The 23,113-nt window shown below is 43.8% G+C and overlaps 1 protein-coding gene and 1 long non-coding RNA gene across 15 annotated transcripts in view; one reads left to right on the top strand and one right to left on the bottom strand.

Annotated features, from left to right (window-relative positions):
• Nucleotides 1–4,166, top strand: part of SEMA6D (semaphorin 6D) — a 518,009-nt gene extending 513,843 nt beyond the window's left edge. For all 14 annotated transcript variants that reach the window (XM_064485625.1, XM_031453115.2, XM_031453114.2 and 11 more), the window contains one exon: nucleotides 458–4,166. In XM_064485625.1, coding sequence (XP_064341695.1) covers nucleotides 458–1,746 — 1,289 coding nt within the window. In that variant the 3' untranslated portion in view covers nucleotides 1,747–4,166. The remainder of the gene's footprint in view (nucleotides 1–457) is intronic.
• A 12,375-nt stretch (nucleotides 4,167–16,541) lies between these two features.
• Nucleotides 16,542–18,994, bottom strand: LOC116153331 (uncharacterized). Its single transcript, XR_004137050.2, has 3 exons — nucleotides 18,931–18,994; nucleotides 17,943–18,037; nucleotides 16,542–16,629 (listed from the first exon to the last, which is right to left on the bottom strand). It is a non-coding gene; the product is annotated as an uncharacterized LOC116153331 (long non-coding RNA).
• Nucleotides 18,995–23,113: the final 4,119 nt, after the last annotated feature.

Here is a 23,113-nt window from a genome sequence, read left to right as displayed (position 1 = left end):
CTATAGATTTATGCCAGTTTATACATTTCCCTAATCCCTGCAGCTGCCCTTAAAAAATCCTGATTTATGAATTAAGAGAAAGTCATGAGAAAAAAAAACATTTCATGAGTTTAAAATGGGCCACTTAGAAAATACCTACTCTCTAATTTTTAGGTAGAAACTCTTAAGATTTTTGAATGTTATGTAACAACTATTCCAGAGCAATTAGAGGGGGAAAGACCAATACAGACCGATGGAAGGTTAGGGTTATCCCGGCATTGGCAGCACTCATAAATGTCTCTGGGGATCCTGTTGGGATTAAAGAAAAAAAAAATGAAATTTTAGAGTCCACCTCACCCTCCAAGCTAAGCATATGGAGCTCATGAAGGTAGCGCTGGCTCCGTGAAAGCCATTTGCTGGCTAATGTGGTTTCAAAGAAGCCCCTCACTCAGACTCTTCTCCTGTGTGTCTGTTGCAGGTGTACGATGGGAAGTCCAATCGGGAGAGTCCAACCAGATGGTCCACATGAACGTCCTCATCACCTGTGTCTTTGCAGCTTTTGTCTTGGGTGCATTCATTGCAGGGGTGGCTGTGTACTGCTATCGTGACATGTTTGTTCGGAAAAACAGGAAGATCCATAAGGATGCCGAATCTGCCCAGTCGTGCACGGACTCCAGTGGGAGTTTTGCCAAGCTGAATGGTCTCTTTGACAGCCCAGTCAAGGAATATCAACAGAATATCGACTCTCCCAAATTGTACAGTAACCTGCTGACCAGTCGGAAAGAGCTGCCACCCAATGGAGATACAAAATCCATGGTGATGGACCATCGAGGCCAACCTCCTGAGCTGGCTGCTCTCCCCACACCTGAGTCTACACCTGTGCTTCACCAGAAGCCCCTGCAGGCCATGAAGAGCCACTCAGACAAGGCCCACAGTCATGGGGCTTCCAGGAAAGAAACCCCCCAGTTTTTCCCTTCTAGTCCTCCACCGCACTCCCCACTAAGTCACGGGCATATCCCCAGTGCCATTGTTCTTCCTAACGCAACCCATGACTACAACACATCTTTCTCAAACTCCAATGCTCACAAAGCTGAAAAGAAGCTTCAAAACACTGACCACCCTCTTACAAAGTCATCCAGTAAAAGAGATCACCGGCGCTCGGTGGATTCCAGAAATACCCTCAACGACCTCTTGAAGCATCTCAATGACCCAAATAGTAATCCCAAAGCCATCATGGGAGACATCCAAATGGCCCACCAGACCCTCATGTTGGATCCCGTGGGACCGCTGTCTGAGGTCCCGCCCAAGGTCCCCAACCGCGAGGCATCACTCTACTCTCCTCCCTCCACGCTCCCCAGAAATAGCCCAACCAAGCGAGTCGACGTCCCCACCTCTCCTGGAGTCCCGATGACTTCTCTGGAAAGACAAAGGGGTTATCACAAAAATTCCTCCCAGAGGCATTCTATATCTGCTATGCCTAAAAACTTAACCTCACCAAATGGTGTTTTGTTATCTAGACAGCCCAGTATGAACCGTGGAGGGTACATGGCCACCCCCACAGGGGCGAAGGTGGACTACATTCAGGGAACCCCGGTGAGTGTCCCTCTGCAGCCTCCCCTCTCCAGACAGAGCAGCTACACCAGTAATGGCACCCTTCCTAGGACGGGACTAAAGAGGACACCGTCCTTAAAACCTGATGTGCCACCAAAGCCTTCCTTTGTCCCTCAAACCACATCTGTCAGACCACTGAACAAATACACTTACTAGGCCTCAAGTGTGCTCTTCCCCACGTGGCTTTATCCTGTTCGCGATGTTGAGAGGATGAGGTTGTAAGGGTACCTTAATACAAGAGACTCGCTTGTATTTTCAGAGAACCAAGTGGCCAAAGAAACTCGTTCTAACTTTGGCAGCATCAGAACTTGCCATGTGTAGCTACTGCAGCAAGGCTTCTGTGTACTTGCCTGGAAACAAAGGAAGGTGCTGGTCATTCCATTTCTTTTGTTTGAAGCTAAAGAGATGTGTGGCTCCCAGGGGCTACCTGTAACCAGTCTGAAGAGCTGATACCGGGCTCGGAAGAATCTGTCTGTGAGCAAATACTTGAAAATGGGTTCAACTTAGACTGCCGTGATGCGTGGTCTTCCCATTCAATGTGAACATTTTAATATGTATGCATTCACCTTGCCTCTTGCACAAATGTCAAAAAAAAAATGGTAATGTCTCAAAGAAATGAACTTGTAGATTACCAAACAATTTGCTAAAAATTCAGTCTTTGACCCAAACTGTAGCATTTTTTTTCACGCGTGGCATTTTTTTTTTCATGCCACCAATGAACTGTGTTGCGTGTGCGTGCGAGTGCGTGTGCGTGTGCGTGTGCATTCTGTCCCCACTAGGATTTGTTCAGGTGCCCGTTGCATCTTTCCGTGCTGTGGAGTCGTTTACATTGCGCATGACTGAACAAGAGACAATAACTTCTTCCCACAGCAGTCCATTGGGTTCAGCTTTGAAAAGGAAAGAAAACCGAGGTTGATTTGACCATGAAAATGATTAACCTGACTTACGTGTTACCCAATGCCAGAATGTAAGCGTTCTAAGTCATTTTGTGCTGCTCCTCATTAAAACTTCCATTGCAGTCTTGCCAGCTTACGGGGATAGATTTGTTAAGAGGTATCTTGTGTTCAGTAGTAGAGCATACCTGTCCACTGTGAATCCAAGCCTGAATCACTCTGTTTAACCTTGGACACACTAACAAGGTTTGATTTTGATTGTTTGGTTCCTCCCGTGCCGTAAAATTCGTCTCCCTTTAACTCCTCCTACCCCCGAGATTAAACACACACACACACACACATACACACACACACACATACAAAACAAAAGACGAAAGAAGGGAATGTGAGAGGGATGTAATTGGCTTAGAAACAGTCTATGGAAACCTAACAGTGGTGCAATCATGTTGTCTATGTTGTGTGCTGTGAGAATTTTCTCCTAAGTCATGCAGGTAATGACAGTATAGTGTAAATACTACATGTGCGTTTACCTGAATCTGTGCATTTTGTGCCTTATTCACGAGAATGATAGAAATACTCAAATACGTCAAGTGTTTCCAGTAGAGCACATCATTTACTGAGTGCCAGTTGTAAATGTTTTTCAACCAGCACCTGAAAAGACTTTTAAAAACTCCTAAAAGCAACCTAGAACAATTAATTGTCAAACAACCCACCCAGATAGCCGCATTACATCCTTTGCCATGGTAAACATTCCACTCCTGCTTTTCCTAAGGATGAAACAGTGATAATGTGAAGTCAAATGAGGTTTCTCAGGTAATGTGACACCTGCAGAAACCACACGGAGTCATTTATTCGTAGTTTTGCAGAAGCCACTTAGAGTGGATGACGTGCAACCCAGATGACCGTTTCGGTTAATATGCTGCACACCACAGTTTACTGAACCTCATCTAGACAGTATCAAGGCAGAGGAATGTTCCTGACCTAGTCAGACAAATAAGTTCACCTGATTTCCTGTGACAACGCTGATGATATATATTACTTGGGGGAGGATGGGTTGCCGAAGACCAGAGCATTTTTGATACAGAATGTAGAATCCTGAAGCAGTTAATTCTTTTCCTTTGAGAATATTGTTTTATAAACAACGTGATCCCCTGAGATCGCTGGAAGCTCAAAAGCTAAAAGTTCCATCCTTGAAACACTTCAGCTTTGAAACTAAACTCTTACAGATTAATAATAAATTAAACCAACCAACGATAAACACTACTCAGTCCACCGCCGACAAACGTGTTTGAATTCACCTTACACTATTAATCCCGGCGTGCGGAAAATGGAACAGTAACTCTGTGTGAACCCGGATAACATTTTGTAACATTGTGCTGCCTTGTAGTTTGTAATGTGAGTTCTGTCGGTATTTATGTTGAAATTTCTAACATAAGATCTAGTCTCTATCCTGTTAATTTAATTTTTAAATGCTTTATCCATTTGTGCAAAGGTAAACACAGATTGTATCTTTTTTAATGGTACGGCATAAAAAGTAACCCTAAAGTGAAGTGGCTCTATACTGTTTTATAGAGTGCTTTAACCTGTATAGCTATCTTGTAAACTTGTGTTGCGGATGTGTAAATAATATGTACTTTGGGTTTTTAACACCGCATGTAAAGTCGAAATAAAATATACAAATCATCAGGTCCCTCCTCTTGATCGCGAAGAGGTTTATAAGGTATCCGGTTTTTGAAATATTTTTAAGTCAGTCAACATCAGTGAGAGTTATTTTAAAAATACACCAAAATAGTCTTACCAGGAGTATTTGCCTCCGGGTCATGGTTACACCACCAGTCTCTTCTTGGGAGGCTGATACTGATGGGCAGAGCCCCTCCGAAACACACGATTCAGAAAACCAGATGAACTGTACTGCATCAACAGTCCAGGGCTTCAGGCCAGCATACCAGTGACTCACCTCATTCTAATATTTCTAGTTCAATAGGCATTTTTAAAATCCATGATTTGGATTCTCTCACGAAATTTTTCCTATTCTTTAGTCTACCGTTAGAGCTGGTACATCAGGTTCCAGGGAACGTTCCTTACTCTTTGGTAGAGGGTATTTCTCAGTGCCACTGTTGCAACTGAACACGGCTTATTAAGAGATTCAACCATTGAAACGGGAGGTGAAGTTAAGACTCCATTCGTCTCCCCCTCAGCATGGCACTTGTTAGTGGCTGCTGTCACTGCCTCTTGTGGACGTTGAGGGTGTCACGACTCTGCTGGGAGAGATAAGAGGAGTGTTTGTAGCAATTCCTGTGATCTTGGTTTTGGCGGCTGCTCCTGGCCGAAGCCCCTCGGCACCTCCTGTATGGCCACATTTTCACCAAGAGCCTCAGTAGCCTCTCTGCAGAAGCAGGAGTCACCACATTTCCTGCCTCAGGCCTCCTCTTTCATGGTGTCATCTCACCGAGGGGCTGCACTGCAGTGTTAATTCAGTAGCATCAGTGGTCCTTTTTTCCCCTATCATGCCATGCGCCAGTCTAGAGATCTGAGGGAGAGTTGGCAGGCATCCTTCTGTAAGAGAAAAAGTGGGATGGAAGGCCTGTTTGCCCCTTTTTACAACTGCCACCACTCCAGCCACTCAGGCAGCAAGGCGGTGCCACCAGTCACGGAGCCTGACGCGGGCTTATGAACCTCCCCCTGACAGGGCATCTGTGTCATCCTGTAGCCTCCTGCAGTGCTGGGGACGACGGTGAAGTGTCTCCCATCTCACCCACTTGCAAAAGTTGATCTGTAACGTTTAGGGTCTGGACAGATGAATGAAGGAAGACACAAGCAAGGGAAATGCACCTTCAGCCTTGCTTCCCTTCTTGAGCGTGGTACCCTCTCTTTTCCACTGTCTATTTCTACTGAGTTAGTGTTTACTATGCCTTCTGGCCATTACACTAGTTTTCTTGGGTTCAGAGATTTTCTTTTTGGTCAGAAAAGTACATCGTTCTCTTTTCCCTTTGTAGCAGATCTTAGCCTTTCTCCATCATGGACATCTCTGATAATTTAATGAATGGTTCGGACTGAGAGCTGAATTTCATTTACAGATCCCCAAAATCATATCTCTGAATCCTGAAGATAAATACTTACATGCCGTTTGAGAGAAATGGGGTTAGAGCACTTGGAGAGTTTCATTAAAAAAGGCATTGTAAAGAAACAAAATGATTTAACCAAGGCAGACCCCCTGTACTCTGGTTCCAGAAACCCCATTGGTTGGCATTTAAGTCACTGGGGGAAATGGCCATTGTGAAGCCACGTGGAACACTGGAGATGCTGGTTCAGGCTAAGAAGAAAGTGTGTCTCCCATACAAGGTGGGGGGCCTTGTATGGCCCAGGTGCTAGCCAGGTACCAGGAGGACTCGCCCTCCTGCCATCTGAGAGAGGCCAACCTTCTCCCCTCCTCTCCCCTCCCAGCTCATCTCCTTCACCCTCCTTATCAGAGGAGGGCAAAGAACAAAGTGTCTGAAACAGCCCTGAGCCCAGGCCTGGGAGCTGGGCGCTAATCCCGACTCCACACACATCAAGTCACTGCAGCACCACACCTCCCTTGACGTTAGTTTTCTCATTTTTGAAAAGAGATCACTCAACATCCACTTCCCTGACAGTTCTGCAGTATTTGTCACCTCTATAATTCCATTAGCTATTTTATGGCTGCTGTGCTTAAATATTACTATTCTAATAGCTTGGTTTGTAGGCTACGGTTTTATGGACGTGTGAGGCCTGCTCCCTGTTAGATGTGAGCGCTATATGAGATTAGCAATAAAATAAGGCATGATAAACAATGCATTTTAAGCCATTTAGCTTGTGTCTGCATTTGATGGTTACCCTTTTTGCATCTATAACACGCAAAACACTTAAATCTCTGCCAATGTTGCATTCTTTATCAAATAGATGTGATACCATACATAAGGGGGAAGTGGACCTATAATAAAATCAGTCTTTAATTTACAGAGGAATCGGAGGTGAGGAGACGGGGGAGGGTAGTCAAATCCTGGATATTCAGACCATGAATCAACTGGGACGCACATGTGAAGGAAAATAGAATATTTCTAGACCCTGTCCCATGATAGAATTCTTTTTGGAATTAGTTATTGATTATTGGTTGATAAATCTCTTTATAGTATGCACTTTGGCTTCTCTCAGCCTCTCATGCTGGGCTTGGGTGAAGGAAAGTATGAAAATATGGCCATTGGTTCAGATGCTTCAGACTGGTCTTCATTTTTGTGAGTTGGGCTGATGCTGCTGTAAAGATCATCTTAAGGCCAGTTGAAGCAGTGATGAGAAGGAAGATTTGTCAGTGTCAGACAGCCCTGTCCATTGGAACTTCCTGTGCTGGTGGAGACATTCTATATCTGTGCTGCCCAAATGTGGCTTCTGAGCAGTTAGAATGTAGCCAGTGCCACTGAAGCACTGATTGGACGGCTCTGGTCTAGAAAGCCACCACTGCTGCTGTCAGGGGTCAGGCTGCTGCTCTGAATGTAGCAATTCCAAGGGACACTGAATTCCGATTAAAAGATAAGACCCACCTTGTATATTCTGTGTGTCCACCCTTGTGGCTCACAGACATCTGGGCTCACAATTGATCACTCACCCAATCACAGACCTAGTTTGAGAGTCTTTGGGATTTTTTTCCTTATTTACTTAGAAACTATGATGAGCACATCCTTTGGTACCGGACAGGAGGTCAGTACTTGGCAGGGGTGAACAGTTTTCTCTTAGGTTTTCTGGTGCTTTTGAGCCCTAGCAACGTGCTTTTTGTCGGAAAGGGATAAGATTTGACTTTCCCGTGTTCAAGCTTCAGAAATTGAGATCTGCGGGGCTGTGACAACTATGGAAATATAGATGACAGCCAAGTCACAAATCAGGGCTAATTCACATATTCTCACACTCCTGCCCTGTGCACAAACCAACACACTCCATGAAAGGGCTGAAAGAAAGTATCAGTGTTCTATCAGAAAGGATGGCTTCTCTCCCGTACTTTATGTATGAGGAGAGACAAAGGGTAGAATAATTACAGTATCCAGGGGTACATGCCAAATATCCAGTGAAAAATGAAACATTTAGTGACTCCGTCACATGCTTGGCCATCATAATGAACATGCCAAATCAATTATTTGAAAAAAAAAAATCCCCAGATTGAGCTGATGCAGTACTGTAGGCTGAAAGCAACCAAAGAAAAATAATTTAGAGATGATGTTAAAGGAAACTGACCTGATGTATCCAAATTGTACCCATCTAAGTTTCTGGGCATCCTGCCAGATCTACATCTGTGGACTGTCAGAGAGTCTTGGAGGAGAATTCACTTTATTTCTTATTTTGGAATTTCTGCATATTGAGCTGGAGCTGCACACTGGGAGTTAAACACGGTTGTGATTTTTTTGCTCTTTCCTATGGTTGCGGGGTGCTATAGGAGTCAGACTTTATCTTAAAGGAGAATGTTTTCTGATCATCTGAGCTGCCTAGCCTCCTGTGAGGCGTGGAGCAACCACATAGAAAATGTCCGTTGAAGGAACAAATTTGATGACTGCCTCAGGGTTTTATCCTAAATCAGAGGGCGGGGCCTGGCCAGACGCTCGCAGCCCTTAATGCTAAGAAGCACAGCAGAAGCACAGACCACTGAGCATTTGCAAATCAGGTTCCCAGGATAAGAGGAGTGGCGAATTCTTTAAACATTCTAAAAGGAGCAGGCCATGCGTTTGGGGGACAGCTTTAGAAAGTGTAAAAAGGAAATGGGACCCTTGGAGTACTTCTGCAAACTTGAAAATCTCAGGTGTTAGAGGGCGGTGGGCATCTGAGTTAAGCGCCAAAGTTCAAGGACATCTCAGGCTGGACCTGAGAGAGGACCATTCGCTGGTCTAGGCAGTGTGGATGTTTCTTGGTCAGTTATGTATCTGCGGCAACTCATAAAATGGAAATCAAAACTTAAGATTCAACCTGGCTTGTTGACAGCCTCTTCAGACTGCCCAAGTGAAGGCTGCTTCCCGAATAAGCCCTGAATTCCTGAATTTACTAAGCTACTTTTTCCAATTACCTAGGCAGCCCACCTCGAGAGAGGTGGAAACAGTTGAGCTCTTGATGTTTGCCTAATTTACACAAATATTTATCATAAATTTATTTAATAAAAATGGTAAAATATTTAACTGAAGAAAGCAACAGAATTCAAATTATTTTAAGTGTAAATATACACATAGAAGGGAGTCTAGAAAGAAACACCCCAAGATCCTAAAAACCTGCAATCATTAAAACTTAACGTATCATTTTGAAATGTACTTCTTTCAAACATATTTTTTTGGAGAAGTGTCTTTAATTTTGATTCTAAGTTTGTTTGCAAAAAGGAAAAAAAAAAAATCCCTGACTTTGATCAAGTATCTGGTCTCCAAACGTGAAGTCTGCTCACCACTGAAAATAAACTCCAGGATGGTCTGATTTAGCTGAGAGGGAGATGTTCCGGTGGTGATCGAACTCAGTGTCCTTTGGTTTCTAAGGTGTCTAAACAGTGTATTTCATTTTTAGCTGGAGATCCTAGGACTGAACTGATGATACATGAAAATTGTGAAAGTCCCAAAAGGCAGAAAAGAGGTTTCTGAGGGAAGGACTAGGTCCCAGGAGGAGCAGCCTGAGCAGCAGCTGAACAGGATGTGAAGAGATGCTAAGAGACCAGAGCAGGACCTCAGGATGGAGAAGCTACGTCAGCCTCCTGCCTGTCTCAAAAGGCAAAGACATGGAAACCTGGAAAGGCCCATTTTCTCCTTTGTCTTCTCGTCCCTGGATTCCAGCATAACAGAAAGCTAGAAAGCAGATGAATAGAGAACAGGTAGGTCTGAGGACAATGAGACTGTTACGGTAATGACAACTTGTGAAAATACAAAATAATTAGAAGCGCAAACCCCGCTCCTCTGTGACAGCACACCAATCAAGGCTGTCAGGGAAGCCACGCCCCTTTCCACAACTCCCTGAGTTTCCTCCCTCGCCCCTCCCACTGCTCCCCCCTTATTCAAAGTGAATTTTCTCAGTTTAATAAATTCTCCCTTCAAAGCAGTGACTTTGCCCCTCCTCTCTATTGTAGCCTGGACCACTTTCAAGGGGATTAAAGAAGTTTTTTGGGTAACCTTAACCGGTATAGTCAGCTAAAATAGAATTCAACCTCTAAATCGGCATTTAGGGGCTTAGCTATGTGTCATCATATCTTTTTTGCTGGCGTTTCTGCTGTTTTAACTTAACATCAAATGTCAACAGCCAAGACAATTCAATGGGAAGTTCTTGGTCTCTGAAAACAAGTGTAGGATGGGAAAGGGAGAATGAAGCCATTAAAGAGAAAATTACCCCCATAGTTGAAAAAACTTAAATTAATCACATAACTGAACTTGTGTCTTTGGAATTAGTTTGGTCACCTACTGCCAGGGGATGAAGAGATCTCTCCAGAGAAAGAGTTCTTTTTCTCATCTTTACATGTGAAATCACCTCAGTTGAATAATTTTCATTTCCAACTCTCCAGTAGCTAAATGGGTGGCCTGGGCACACTGAAAACAGATCGGTTACAACTTTTTAAGACCCTGCTGCTTTAGGGCCTTAGTCACATTTGATTGGAATCTGATCAGGCCCTGATCTGACAAAGCTACTGCCCTGTGCCTGAACTGACAGTGGCCAGGAGTCACAATTCTGTTGCCATCTTTTTTGAATGATTTTTATGTCTTTTCCAACGTTCAGCTCTTTTACTTTTTCTCTTCTCTCCTTTACTCAGACACTGCTATATTTAGGGAGTTGTTTAGAAGAAATACGAAAGGATTCAGGTTTACTATGTATATAAACGTGTTTATCAACTGTTTGGTTTTGTTCATATCTGATTAAAAGACAACAGAAAAGGCCACACAGCTCCTAAAAACAAACAACAACAAAATAAAACAGAACTTCTTGGCAGAATGGTTGGATTTTAGAGCTTTGTGAAGAAACTCCCTTCAGTGTTTGAATAGATATGGAAAAAGAGAAGGGGGTCTGGGAAGAATGCCTTCCTCACCAGTCTGCAATAGGCAACTTCTACCATTTGGGTAGTAAAAATTCCGGGGACATGTGGCATCTCTGCAAATGCAAGACACCATCCCATGGTCTTACATTCCCCTAGGAAAGGATGCGTTTTCCAGAGGCTTAGGAGGGACAAAATAAATCACAGGCTTTCAGTGGGAAATTAGAAAGAGAATGAAGGATCTTAAAAGCTAAATATCAGGAGACCCAGAAAACTCTTCTAAGTGCAGGCAACTAGTGGAAAGATAGAGGAGTAGTTAGAAAACGTTTTGCTTCATAACTGTGTTGCCCTGACATCCCGAACAACAAAGTATGAGGTAGGCTAAAACCTCTGTTCTCGGTTTTAATTAAACTTTTTGATAAAAGCTGAAGGAAGTGGAAAGGAGAGTTGAATGGGAGAGAAAGCAGAGAAGAGTTGGGCAGTAATGGATAATATTTAGAGATTAGTGAGCAAAATACCTGTGTCTGTATGTACTTGACTTGAAAGAATTTCTATAATATACTATATGATCTTTTTTTGGTAAATAAATAATGAACCCCCCATCTCAGAAGTATATGCACTTTTTTTGACGATTTATATAAGCACTGAGAAAATTACTAAAGGATAAACACCAGGTATAAATACTTGATATTGGGCTGATGTGCAATAAAACTATAATAATTACAATAATCGAATGTGAGAAGAAGCATGACCACAGTAAAGACCATCGACGACCCAATCCTGCTCGTGTGCGCATGTGTATAGAGACACAGAAAGACGTTTCTTTATATGAGCACAAGGAGATGCATGAAAGAATCAGCGTGGTTGGTAACCTCCCCGCCTCCTTCCGCTGCGTGAAGCTTGCCAGGAGAGCCCGCCTCCCACTGTAATAGAGGCGGAAAGTGCTGAGTTCGTTTTCAGTCTCTCTGACATTGAGGACATGGAAATGTAATCCAGTTTTGGCCAGTGGAGCCTCAGCAGAAGTCTGGGGAGGCTTTGGGGGAAGGCTTCCTTCCCTAACAGAAGGGAATACATGAGGAGAAGCTCCCTTCCTTTGGATGGTGGGGAGTGACATACGGGGCAAGGATCTGTACTTACCATCTTGGTACCGTGAAGTAAACCGGGCGGAAAGCCCACACGCTGAAGACGGCCGAGCAAAGATGGAGATGTAGAGCTGCTGCACTCGCCAGCTCTGAAGCCCCTCGTATCTGGGCGTCCTATTAAGGGAGATGTTAATGTTCTCCTTGTCCCGTTGCTGATGGGAGATTGTTTCTTCCAGTTGAACGCACCCTAGCTAGCTGAGAGAACCACCACCGTGCTCAAGGGGCTTATCTCCCAGCAGAGGGATGTTGGGCTGGAAATCTCTCCCATCTATCTATCCGCCCACATACAACTTGCTTTATATTAGTGGTTTCCAATTCTGGCCTCATATTAGAATCACCTGGGGAGCTTTTCAAATCTACCAATGCCTGGGCCACATCCCAGAACAATTAAATCAATTAAATCAGCATCTCTGGGTTGGGCCCAGGCACTGGTATATTCCAAGCGTGCTCCACAAGAGTCTGATGTTCAGCCAGAATCAGAAATCCCTGCTCTGTGTTATGCCTTTCTTGTGTGTCATAACAATGTTAGTCAGTGTATCTGTCATCTGAAATAAACTACTTGTATTAATTTTCTATTGCTGCATAACAAATTAGCACACACTAGAGGCTTGTGAGCATACCCTTCTGTAGGCTGGACTGGATTCCCTGCTCAGGGTCTCACGTGGCTGTGAGCAAGGTCTCGGCTGAACTGGGCCCTTCCCTGGAGGCTCCGGGAAGGAACCTGCTTCCAGCTCGTTCAGGCTGATGGTGGAACTCAGTTTCAGTGGAACAGCTGAGGTCCCGGCTCCCGTGCTGGCTGTCACCTGGAGTCACTCTGCATTTCTAGAGGCTGCTGGTACTCCTGGCCACGTGACTCCCTCTATCTTTAAGAAAAACTTTAAGAAAATCCAGAGAGAACTCACTGATTTTAATTTGCGCACTTCACCATTTTAAATGATCACTTGAGGCTCTTATTACAAGGACAACTGACTTGGAAGCTTTAATTATATTTGAAAAATCCCTTCACAGCAGTAACTGTATTAATATTTGATTGAACAATATGGGAATGAGAGTCTTGGGGGGCCATATTTAGAATTCTGTCTACCATGACACCCCCAAATTGAATGGCTGACAAGAAGAACTATTTCCCACAGCCCTATGGGCCGGCGCTCTGGGCAGGGCTCAGAAGGGCCAGTGCACCTCTGCTCCACGTGGCATCGGCTGGGCTTTCTCATGCACTTGCAGTGCGTTGGTTGGTAGAGCTGGCTGTGGGGCTGGCTGGTCTTTGTCGGCCTCACATATCTTGGGATGGCTGGACCTCTGATGTTATAGGCTCTCTCTCTCTTTCTCTCTGTCTGTCTCTCTCTCAAAGAGGCTGTCCCAGGCTTGCTTCAAGCTGTGGAGTCCCAGGAGAGTGAGAGTGGCAGCTCCGAGACCTCTTTAAGTGGCGGCTTGGAAATCACACAGAATCACATCTGCCACTTCCTTCTGGTCAGAGCAAGTCAGAAGGCTAGCCCAGATACAGGGGGTAGGCCAAAAAGACTCCACTGTTTGATGGAAGGAGCTGTAAAAAATTTACAGCCATTTATAATATGTCATCACAAGTAATCAATATTTATGAGGCTATGTTGACAACGAGGTGTTTGGATGCTTCAGAGGTGCGAGAAGCACACGTAGATGGCCCTGACTTACCCTCAGCTACAGGCCAGCACATTTCAGTTCGCTCTGATGGAAAAATCCCAGGCGATTAACCAAGACTGTATGTTGAGTTGTGACCACCAGGTGCCCACGACTCAGATGGCAAAGACAAAGGAAACAATGCGCTGCTACAAGTCCAACCTTTTGAATCTTAGAGTGGCTACAAAATCATGCAACTAGATGTCCAGCACTTTAAAGGGCCACAGGCATCAAAGAACTCTCTTTCCCAAAGTAAGAAGGGGAGCACTTCTCATTCTTAGTTTGAGGATCGTCTTGGCTGCCATGAGGATCTAGAAGCTCCTTGTGACCTTGTATTTTACTGAAATGATAAATAGTCAAACACATTCAGTTTACACTAATTTCACGAGGACATGTTGTCTGCTGAAACTATCCAACACTCTTAGGCTGTGTCCTTTTGGTGGCTAACGTGTATTTATTTCCATTAATAGACAATAGATTTAAGGCAGCCACATCTATATTTGGACTAAAAAGCCCTTTGTTCATTAAAGTTTTCATGATCACTGTTTGAAAGCAACAGAAGCTTAGATGAACATATGAACATCAGACTTTGCACCCACCAACTGATCTTCTATATGACCATCAGAATGATCTTTCTAAAACAGCTTTTGGTCAACTAAATTATTCCCTGATTGTTTAAAAGGCTTCAGTCATTTCTTACAGCAAAAAGAATAAATTAAAAAACCCAGCCTTCTTAGTTTTGTGCACAAGGCCCTTCCCAGTATGGCCTCAGTGATGGGTTCTCATCTCCCGTCATTTCCCTAAGTCCCCCGAAGAAGCCAGTATTGTTCATTCAGTAATTTAGTTATTCATTCATTCAAACAAGTATTCACTGAGGGCCTATTACGGACCATAGATGGTCTTCTAGTTACTGGAGATTCACAGATAAACAAAGTATTGTCCCCACTCCCACCCCCACCCTGCCAATGGAGTCAAGGCTTACTGGAGGCAAGAACAAAGATTGAAATGACAATTAGAGTGCACACAGTGTGATGCTATGATAATTCTCCAACCCAGAATGTTTTGCAAACATTCATTCATTCATTGGACATTTAGAGAGTGTCCACTGCTGAGAAGCATGGAAACACCTAGAGAGACCAGTGGGAAAGCACTGAGCTTAAATTTTCCACTTTAACTGGGCTTCCACGGCGAAGGAAGAAACCAAAAACAAGCACACAAAAAGGCCCAGGACAGTGTATCCATCTTTCCTTCCTGTGCAGGTGAAGCACCTCTGGCCCGGGGAACTGCACATCTCATTGGAGAGTTCTGCTGCCCCGGAGCCAGGGAGCTGTACCTGACTCCAGTGCAAGGCAGGGTGTGCACGGGGGTGGAAGTGAAGTGAGTCAGTTTCAGGAAAACTGTAGTGGCAACTGAAGGACAAAGGCCCCATGAACATCCTGTAAAATCTGTCTCCCTCCTGTGTTCCATGTTTTCTGCTTTTGGTTCTCAGAAAACAGGGAGAGAAGCAGGATCGGGTTAAAGGGGTAAGGTAACTAGCCTTCACCCTGGAGTCATTTTGTTTCCTTTCCCCATCGTTTCCCGCCCCGTCAGTGATCTCTGGAATAGGCCGAGTTACAGCTGGGGAAATGATGGACTGAGTGCTTTTCTGACACCTCACAGGGCCCCACTTCCCTCCCATCTGCCCTTCTACCCAAATCCTCCTCTCATGGAAGAGAACAAGGAAAACAAATTGAGAAAGTCAGCAAAAGAGGGCAGGGGAGGGATAGATTGAAGGAAGAAAGGAGATCAGTGAGAGGATGGATTCATAGAAATGACAAAATCGAAATCCCTTTCACGTGCCAGAGGCTCCAGCTGAACTAATTTCCTAGTTTCTGCACATGCAGGGTTTTCCACCACATACACCCCTGCATATGTGAACCCTGGGCCTCCTTTAAGGTCCAGGGCAAACACGGCCACCTCCTCTCTGGTACTTCCCCTGATCTGCTGGCCGGAAGTGGTCTGACCCCAGGACTCCTAGTCTTTCTCTGACCTCCCTTTCTGGGCCTTAGCCTTTTCTTCACTGCAACCAACCAGCACACATGCAGGGCATTTCCCATCCTTGACTGTGAGCCTGTGGGTAGGAGACTCCATACCTAGCACATCTTGGTAATCCCTGGCGGTGCCTAGCCCAGCCCTGCACAGAGGGGACCCTCAAACGACTCCAAGCCAGGAAACCGAAGGTTTTTAGCTCAGCCTGGCTGCCTGCTCCACTGGACTCTCTCTCTGGCCAGTAACCACACTCTGTTCTCTCTTTCAAGGTCTAGAGATGAGAATTGCTGTCTGCTCTCACTAGACCCCAGGTACTGCATTTTCCATTCTCATTTCCTTACAAAAGAATTTTGTAAATTCTTTTTCTCTTAAACTCTACTCAAATAATCCTAATTTGATTATGTTTTATTTCTCTTGCTCAGACCCTAATTGATACAGTATTTTGTCCATGACAGTAACAGTTACTATTGGTTGGATCACTTTATATATATATATTTCCCCTCCTCTGTCCTTGCAATAAACTGAGCACTTCAGACCTAATTTCACCCGGAGAGACTCAGTAAGGTTAAGTAATTTATCTACAGTTGCTCAGCTTGTGGGGTCTCAGTTCACGTGTTACCATCTCACAGGAGGGCTTCCCTACTCAAAATAACCCCTTCCTCCCAAGCCCTAGTGGCTCTCTTCATCCCCTTCCTAACACTCATCAGGACCAGGTATTTCCCAGTTTAATTGGTGTTTTATCGACTTGTCTCATCCAGCCGAGTGTGTGCTCCGCAGAGGCAGGACTTGGTTTCATTCACGGCTTCACTCTCAGAACAGACTTGATACTCAGTAAATATGTGCTGAATGAATGAGAGAAATCCTCCTTCTTCGGTCCAGGCCCCCTTTATACTACATGTCTTTCCTAACAGCCTGGGATGATTTCTTTTCCTTCTACATCAAGATTTTCAAATCCAGAGTTTAGATCATGAAACTCTACTCACATCAACTCTTTAGATCCAAAGTCAGAAGTCTCAAAATTGGTTTTGATGTTTTAGGAAGAAAATGAAAGAGCCATGAAGAAGCAAAAGGAGACAGAGAGAGACAGAAGGACAGAGAGTGACACAGAAAGAGAGACGCTGAGAGAGAGAGGGTGAGACAGAGAGAGAGCATGGGAAGAGACAGGGAAACCCTCCAGGGCCGGAGCTGCATTGAGAGCTGCTTGGTGACGGGAATAAAGGAGGAGCGTGTGCAAACCTGGAGAGTCGCTCCCGAGACTGCATTCAAGGCAGGGGTCCTCTGGCAACCCGCAAAGTAATGCCACGCTTCAATGATTGCTGACACCGTGTACCTTAAAGCAACAGCAAAGTAAAAATAGTCATAGTTAATAAGTAAACAACCAGTGTCGAGATTCAAATCCAAACAGCCTACTATCTTGAAAAAAATCAAGTAAGAGTACAGATTGTAGTGTATGTTCTGTAAATACTATACCTTCTATTCCCTGGTGACAAAAAATGTTTTACATGCTCTACTAAATCTACTGCTTGTAACGATAGTAGACACCCACACGATTTCACACTTAAAATATTTTAAAATTTCAAATGAAAAGATTTCAAATTCATATGATCCTGCTATACATATAAGTAGTCATTTGCCTTAAAAAAAAATCAACTTTGGACTTAAGTTCTTGGCAATTCTTTCATTTTGTTTCGTAAATCACTCTCTCGGCACAGAATTGGTCTCTGCCTGCTGGGTATCTACGTGAAGCCTCATTCAAGGCTTTTTCAGTTCAGGAAGAACAGAATTAAGTTAAACTCTCATTTCTCCGTTGTGTGTTCGCTGTTCTCCACTGCGAATTTCCCTTGGACGTCACTGTAAGGACATTCCTGGGAGTGTTCCAAAAACCATAAGGTGTACTTGTCTAGGCTGCAAGGCCTGGAGTCAGGGAACCGAGTACAGCGTGTGACACGTCGATGGAACTCGAAAGTGATTCCGTTGGCTGGCGGGAGGATCTCAGGGCTCATCTCAAGAGGGTAAATAGCTTAGTTGTTTTCTTTCCAAAGAAAAGAAGTTACAGCTGTTAGAAGCCTCTGTAATCTGTGTTCACTGGGTAGATATGAGGGTCCTTGCTCCTTAAAAAGTCATCCTGCGTGAATGCAAAAGGAGTCTTAAAGCAAACCCCTGGAGCCAGGGTGGACCAGCGTGGAGAAAAACATCACAGATTAAAATGAGAAGAATTCTGCACAGATGCCAACATGGGACAGGAACAAGACAGAGCAACCCCATTTCTGGCTGCTCATAACTGGAGCCATGACACCAGCCACCGCCGGGAAGGACCGGGGCGAAGAAGAAAAACCACATGTGTGCGTAAAATGAGCTTCCACAAGCCTGGATAATTTATATCAAGTGTGGCTGTTATTCTTGTCAGACGGTTTTGTGTGTGTGTATCTAAAAATCCTTGTAAATTCCACAGAGACATTGTTCCAGTAGAAATCCTTGCAATCACTGTGGTATCTCCTGACCACACCATCATTTCTGGAGAAGAAACTCCAGGCAGGGTACGCATGTCCCGAAGCTGGACTGTGCTGTGCTATCTGCCCATCAGTGTGACTATGAGACACAGTCTGAGGAGGATCACATCCTGCTGGGGTTAACTTGACTTACAGTGAGTCTCTGGGCTTGGCACATCCATGTCAACAGCTCTGTGGCCAACCCAGGTCTCCAAGGGTGGTTTTCAATGGGGCAGCCTTACGGGGAATCTGTGTAAAAAAAGGGTGAATTGTCAGTGATCTATGATTCCCTGAATCCATTTCACATTCCTGTTTGTGCCAATAAAACTTAAATTTCTCGTTTAAGAAAAATAAGCACAGTGGTATTGTTTTGGGCTGCCCTCTTATCATTCTTTCAAACAAATTCTATCATCAGCTTGAGATAAATGAGTTTGAAACCCAATTGCTGATCCAAACAAAACATTAGAAAAAGATGGAGGGAGACAGGAGGGAGTATGAGGTAGAACATCAAAGTCAAGGGGTTTTGTTGTTGTTTCTGTCTTGCAGCTACTTTGTTGTTTTTAAACAATGCAGCATCGTTTAGGTCAGAGTACACAGGGCTGGAGCTCAGGATCCAGACCCGTCTTTGCTGTGTGAGCCTCAGTCCTCAATATCCGGAGTAACAAGAGGTTGCATCAACTAAGCTCTAACATTCAAACCTTGCTTTTGTGGGTTTACACGGTCGGAGCCAGTTAGCCTGGACTTGCTCCACCATCTCTTCCATTTATTCGCCTACTTGCTGTGTGAATACGCCCTTCTCCAAAAAATAAACTCTCCTGGTTCCCCATTTGTTAAACGGGCACAATAACAGTACGTACCCCTCTTAGGGGGTCTGTGGAGATTAATGAGTTTCTATACGTAAAGGCAGCGTTGGCACTTGGAAGTACCTTGTACACATTAGCTATGGATACTTACATCTTTATTATTATTCCGTCTTCATGGAGAAAGCTAAACCAGCATTTCTCATTGTAAGAGAAGCATGCTGTGTGGTGCGTTGGTGTAGGCACGGGCTTGAGCAGCAGGGTTTTGTGAAGGGGCTTACGTTTTATGATACGTGAACCATGGAGAAGTGAATGCCCTTGAAACTCGGCAAAAGCTCTCACCCTGTGAGCCTCTTCCCAGTGAAGTCACTTCTTGCTGGATAAACAAGTCTGGCCCCATTGCGGGAAGCACTCCAAGTGAAGCCTCCTTTTTGGTGTGTGATCTGCGTCTGAAATAAGCATTTCAATTAGATTCATTAAGACAGTTATTACTTGGTAATTGAATAGCAACAGATTGCAAAGGAACACTTACTGAGGTCTAATAAGTATGTAGGAGAGAAATCGTCTCTTTCTGTAATTCCATCAGCTATAAAGCAGTGTAATTAGATTCTGACTAACACATTCAAATTGAAAGGAATGTTGAGGCATATAATTGGCACTTAGGAAGATACCTGCATTACGTTAGGTGCTTCCGATTTACATACTTATTAAGTGTCAGTTTAAGTTGTTAAATAATTGAGACTAGTGGACAGTAGTAGGTCAAGTGATTAAGTATTACATTCTTCAACATATTAATAAATTAAGACCAGGTCTATTTTAAAATGCAACATGCAACCTTACTGTGTCCATAAGGTTGCATCGATACATGTAATATTTCAATGTTTCTCATTCAAAAATTCAGGACTCGACTCTGATTTTCTCAACTATAATAGATTCATTCATTCATTCATTCATTCATTTGCAATCATTTTTTGAGCAACTACTGTGTGTAAAAAAGCACATTGTTTGCCATCAATTTGATAATAGAGATAAGACGGGTATGTAAGAAAAATCCAGTTTGTGACACAAACAAAGTATGCTGGCAGAGCAAAAACAGAAGAAAAAAAAAACAAATTCTTTTCATATTCTCTTCTTTTCAGGAGACATAATCCTCTTTTGGATTTCAATTTTCTACCAGTTATACAACTAGATAGTTCTACTTCCAAACCAAAGCACAAACTTCAGAGGTAGATCCTTATCCTTTATTATTTTTGATGCAAAATGAGGACCACGTGCTATGTGCATAGCAAGTTCAGTTAAGTACTTACAAAGCCCTGGATATCTTTTTGTAATGAAAATGCATTTAATTTTTTTGAGAAGTTCCATTTAATGCAGTTATATTAACCACCAAAATGTGGGTAACTCAGTTTGTCTTTCACTGAAACCACCTCTCATAAGAAAATATAACTTCTTTTTAAATATAAGAGACTCATATCCTAGAAAATCCACAGGGAAACAAAATCTGCAGTGACTGCACATGTGTGGTTGTGGTGAACAGTTCAGACTGCATTTATCAGGCAGAAGGCTCACTTGATTGATAGCTGCTGCAAAAAAGGACCACTTTTGTTAGCAAAGCTGCTGAAAAGTAAAGAAAAACCACTAACCCTCCCCCTCCCAGCACACCAAAAAGCAGGACTTCTTGATAATATCCATTTTTGATGATTTTCTAATTTGTAAATGTTGACAGAATGTGTCCAGATTGCACAAAGTTCTCACGATTGGCAACAATTCCCCCCTCCTCTCTTTTTAACCACCTTTTTATCTCGGAAGGGACGGAGAGGAAAAGAACATGTCTCTGTTACTGTTCCAGCACCATTCTGATTTTACTGTCAAAGCCCCAGCATACCACGACCTTATGTTTATAAATCCAGCTCCTTATCTAGCAGACCAACCTCTCCCCGCTCCCTCATTGTCACAGATACCATGGTCTCCCTCGTCGTTCATGCTCACTATCACAGCTGGCATCTGACACTACCCTTTCCTCCCTGTCACTAAAAAATGGATGTTGCTCAGCCTGTCACTTGTCTCTACTACGTCTTTAAAGCTCCATCTTAGCTCTCCGTGTCTGTTCAACCTTTACTCATGCTTCATCCTGTGTGAAGACTTACAATGCACTGATGTGACAACCAGAGGGATTTATCCTGAATATGAGGGAGAATTGCTTGACCATGACGCATTGGAAAAGGCTTTTAAGGGAGTTTGTCGTGATGCTTAAGGATGACAGACTCCTCTTGGATGGGAGCCATTTTGCGTTTTCTGGAACTTGACTTTGTTCATCTGCTTACTTGGGGCCATGCCTCCCCTCTCCCCTTGCAGCTCTGACTCTGCTGATTCCTCGGCCTCTTATATCTGCCTTCATTTCATCCCCAGCCAAGTACATAGATTTCTCTATTATTGATACCTTATCATTTCTTTACAAATTCCCGTGAACACCCTTCTGAAGTCACTTCAATGACCAATTACAATAGAAGCTAATATTTATTAAGTACTTACTATGCACCAGACCATGTCATAAGCACTTTGCTTATATTATTTCCTTTAATCCCATAACAACTATAGAAGTCAGATATTATCAATATCTTATTGTCCTAACTGGGAAAAGGAGATTTGAGTTAAACAACTTGTCCGAGGTCACGTGGCTAGTAAGTTGTAGAACCTGGATTTACACCTAGGAAGTCTCCCTCGTAACTACCACAGCATAAAAGGAGTCACCTGATTAAATTTCAGGCTTGTCTCCAACAGAGCTGACGTTTACTGCTATCCTCCAGTATTCATCCCCCTCTCCTATCTTAATATCACCCAGATTTAATGAAAATGCCACTCATCTCCAAACTGCCCCATCACAGCTCCAGTGGTGGGCTCTTGTTGGTTGAAACCCATTAAGGCGTTCCCTTTCCTCTGCCATGTCTTTTGTACAGTGGTGGGCGCCTGATGTTTAAGTGTCTGAACCTGGAAATTCTTGTTTGGAAGGCTGGACAGAAGTGCTCCCCCTGTTGCCGAATGTGAGAACAGCAGCACAGAGCTCCCACTTGTCCTGGCGCCAGTCCCATGGCCAAGGCAAGAGCCAGTCTTAGCATGAAGCTACCATCCAGATGGGATGGGAGGCAGATGGGAGACCTGGGAAGAAACTGGCTGAGCTACTTCAAAGCCCACCCAGCCTCTGGAGTTCTTGTTATGTGGGCTAGAGAACCCCTTGTATTGCCCAAGACAACTTAAGCTGGGGTATTTTACGGGTGGAGATGAGGCCCTTTTGCCCAGGACAATCCAAGTTTATACCTGTTTTTCTGGAATAATTATTAGCTATTATTAGATATTATTTTACATATTATACTTATATAATGTATATATTATAATTATTATTGCCTCCTTTCATTCTCAGAGTGTCCTCGTTTGGATAATAAATCATATGGCCACCCTAGCTTTTCCATAACTTGAAACAAGAAGCCCTAACTAACCCATTCAGTTCTTTCTCCGACTTGATTTCTTTCTGTGCTTTTCACAAACACCCTACAGCTTGATGTGAGAGGATCAGAAAATAAAGATCCCCTGATAAATGGGACATGGTAACTTTGACCCATCAAATTCCTGACCTCTCCTTGCTTCGAGTCGGCTAAGAAAAGGTCTCTTCGTGCCCAAATCTAATGAAAAGGCCATTTGGGGACCCGTGAGCTCTCGCCTGCGGGGAGCCGCACCTGAACCCCGCTGACCGCAGGCGGCGAGCCATCAGTGCTGTGAATCCAGAAGCATGGCATCCACATTCTCTTTGTCAGCAGGGAAAGATTAGGCTGTTCCTTGCTGCTCAGTCTTTCTTGCTGAACAGTCCAAAGCAGCCCCTTAGAACAGAAAGAACTACGCATCACTGAACATCATACCCGTGAACCAGCGCAGCACATCAATGCCGACGCCCTGGGAACCAGATTGAAAAGGTGTTCCTGGCGTCTGAGTCAGAGCCAGAGCAACACACTGAGTGAACGTCGGATTCCAGCTAGGAACGCTAATTTTAGCAGGGGCCGAGAAAGAGAAAATGAGGAGAAAATAGCTCTAATGGAGAATCATAACTGGAAACGTTTGGATTTGTACCCTGAAATGCAGCACAGGCCTTTGGACTTGAGGTTTGGGGAAGAGAAAACATAATGATTACAAAGCAAAAATAAGGAAGGATTCAAGCACTTTGCATCCCTGAATCTTTCCTTCCACTCAAATACTGAGAAGAAAAATTTTGAAAATATTTACTTTTTCCTCCAGATTCATGTTCATCTCCTTAAAAAAAAAAAAAAAAAAAAAAAAAAAAAAAAGCTTTAAAACAGCAATCTCGGCAACCAGTATAGTAGGTGTAGCAGGTATCCTGGCTGGGCGGAGGGTGGGCGTCCAACACACGGAGGGCCTCTCTTTGTGTGTAGTAATTGCAACCAGTAGGAGAAAAGTTGAAACTCATCTAATGACCCTGGTTGGTCCCATGATGACTATGTATCTGAGGGCCCCGAGG

Source organism: Camelus dromedarius, chromosome 5, assembly GCF_036321535.1.
Source record: "Camelus dromedarius isolate mCamDro1 chromosome 5, mCamDro1.pat, whole genome shotgun sequence".
Classification (NCBI taxonomy): Eukaryota; Metazoa; Chordata; class Mammalia; order Artiodactyla; family Camelidae; genus Camelus; species Camelus dromedarius.
The sequence above is the reverse complement of the archived record's forward strand: the minus strand, read 5'-3'. Positions and strand labels throughout refer to the sequence as shown.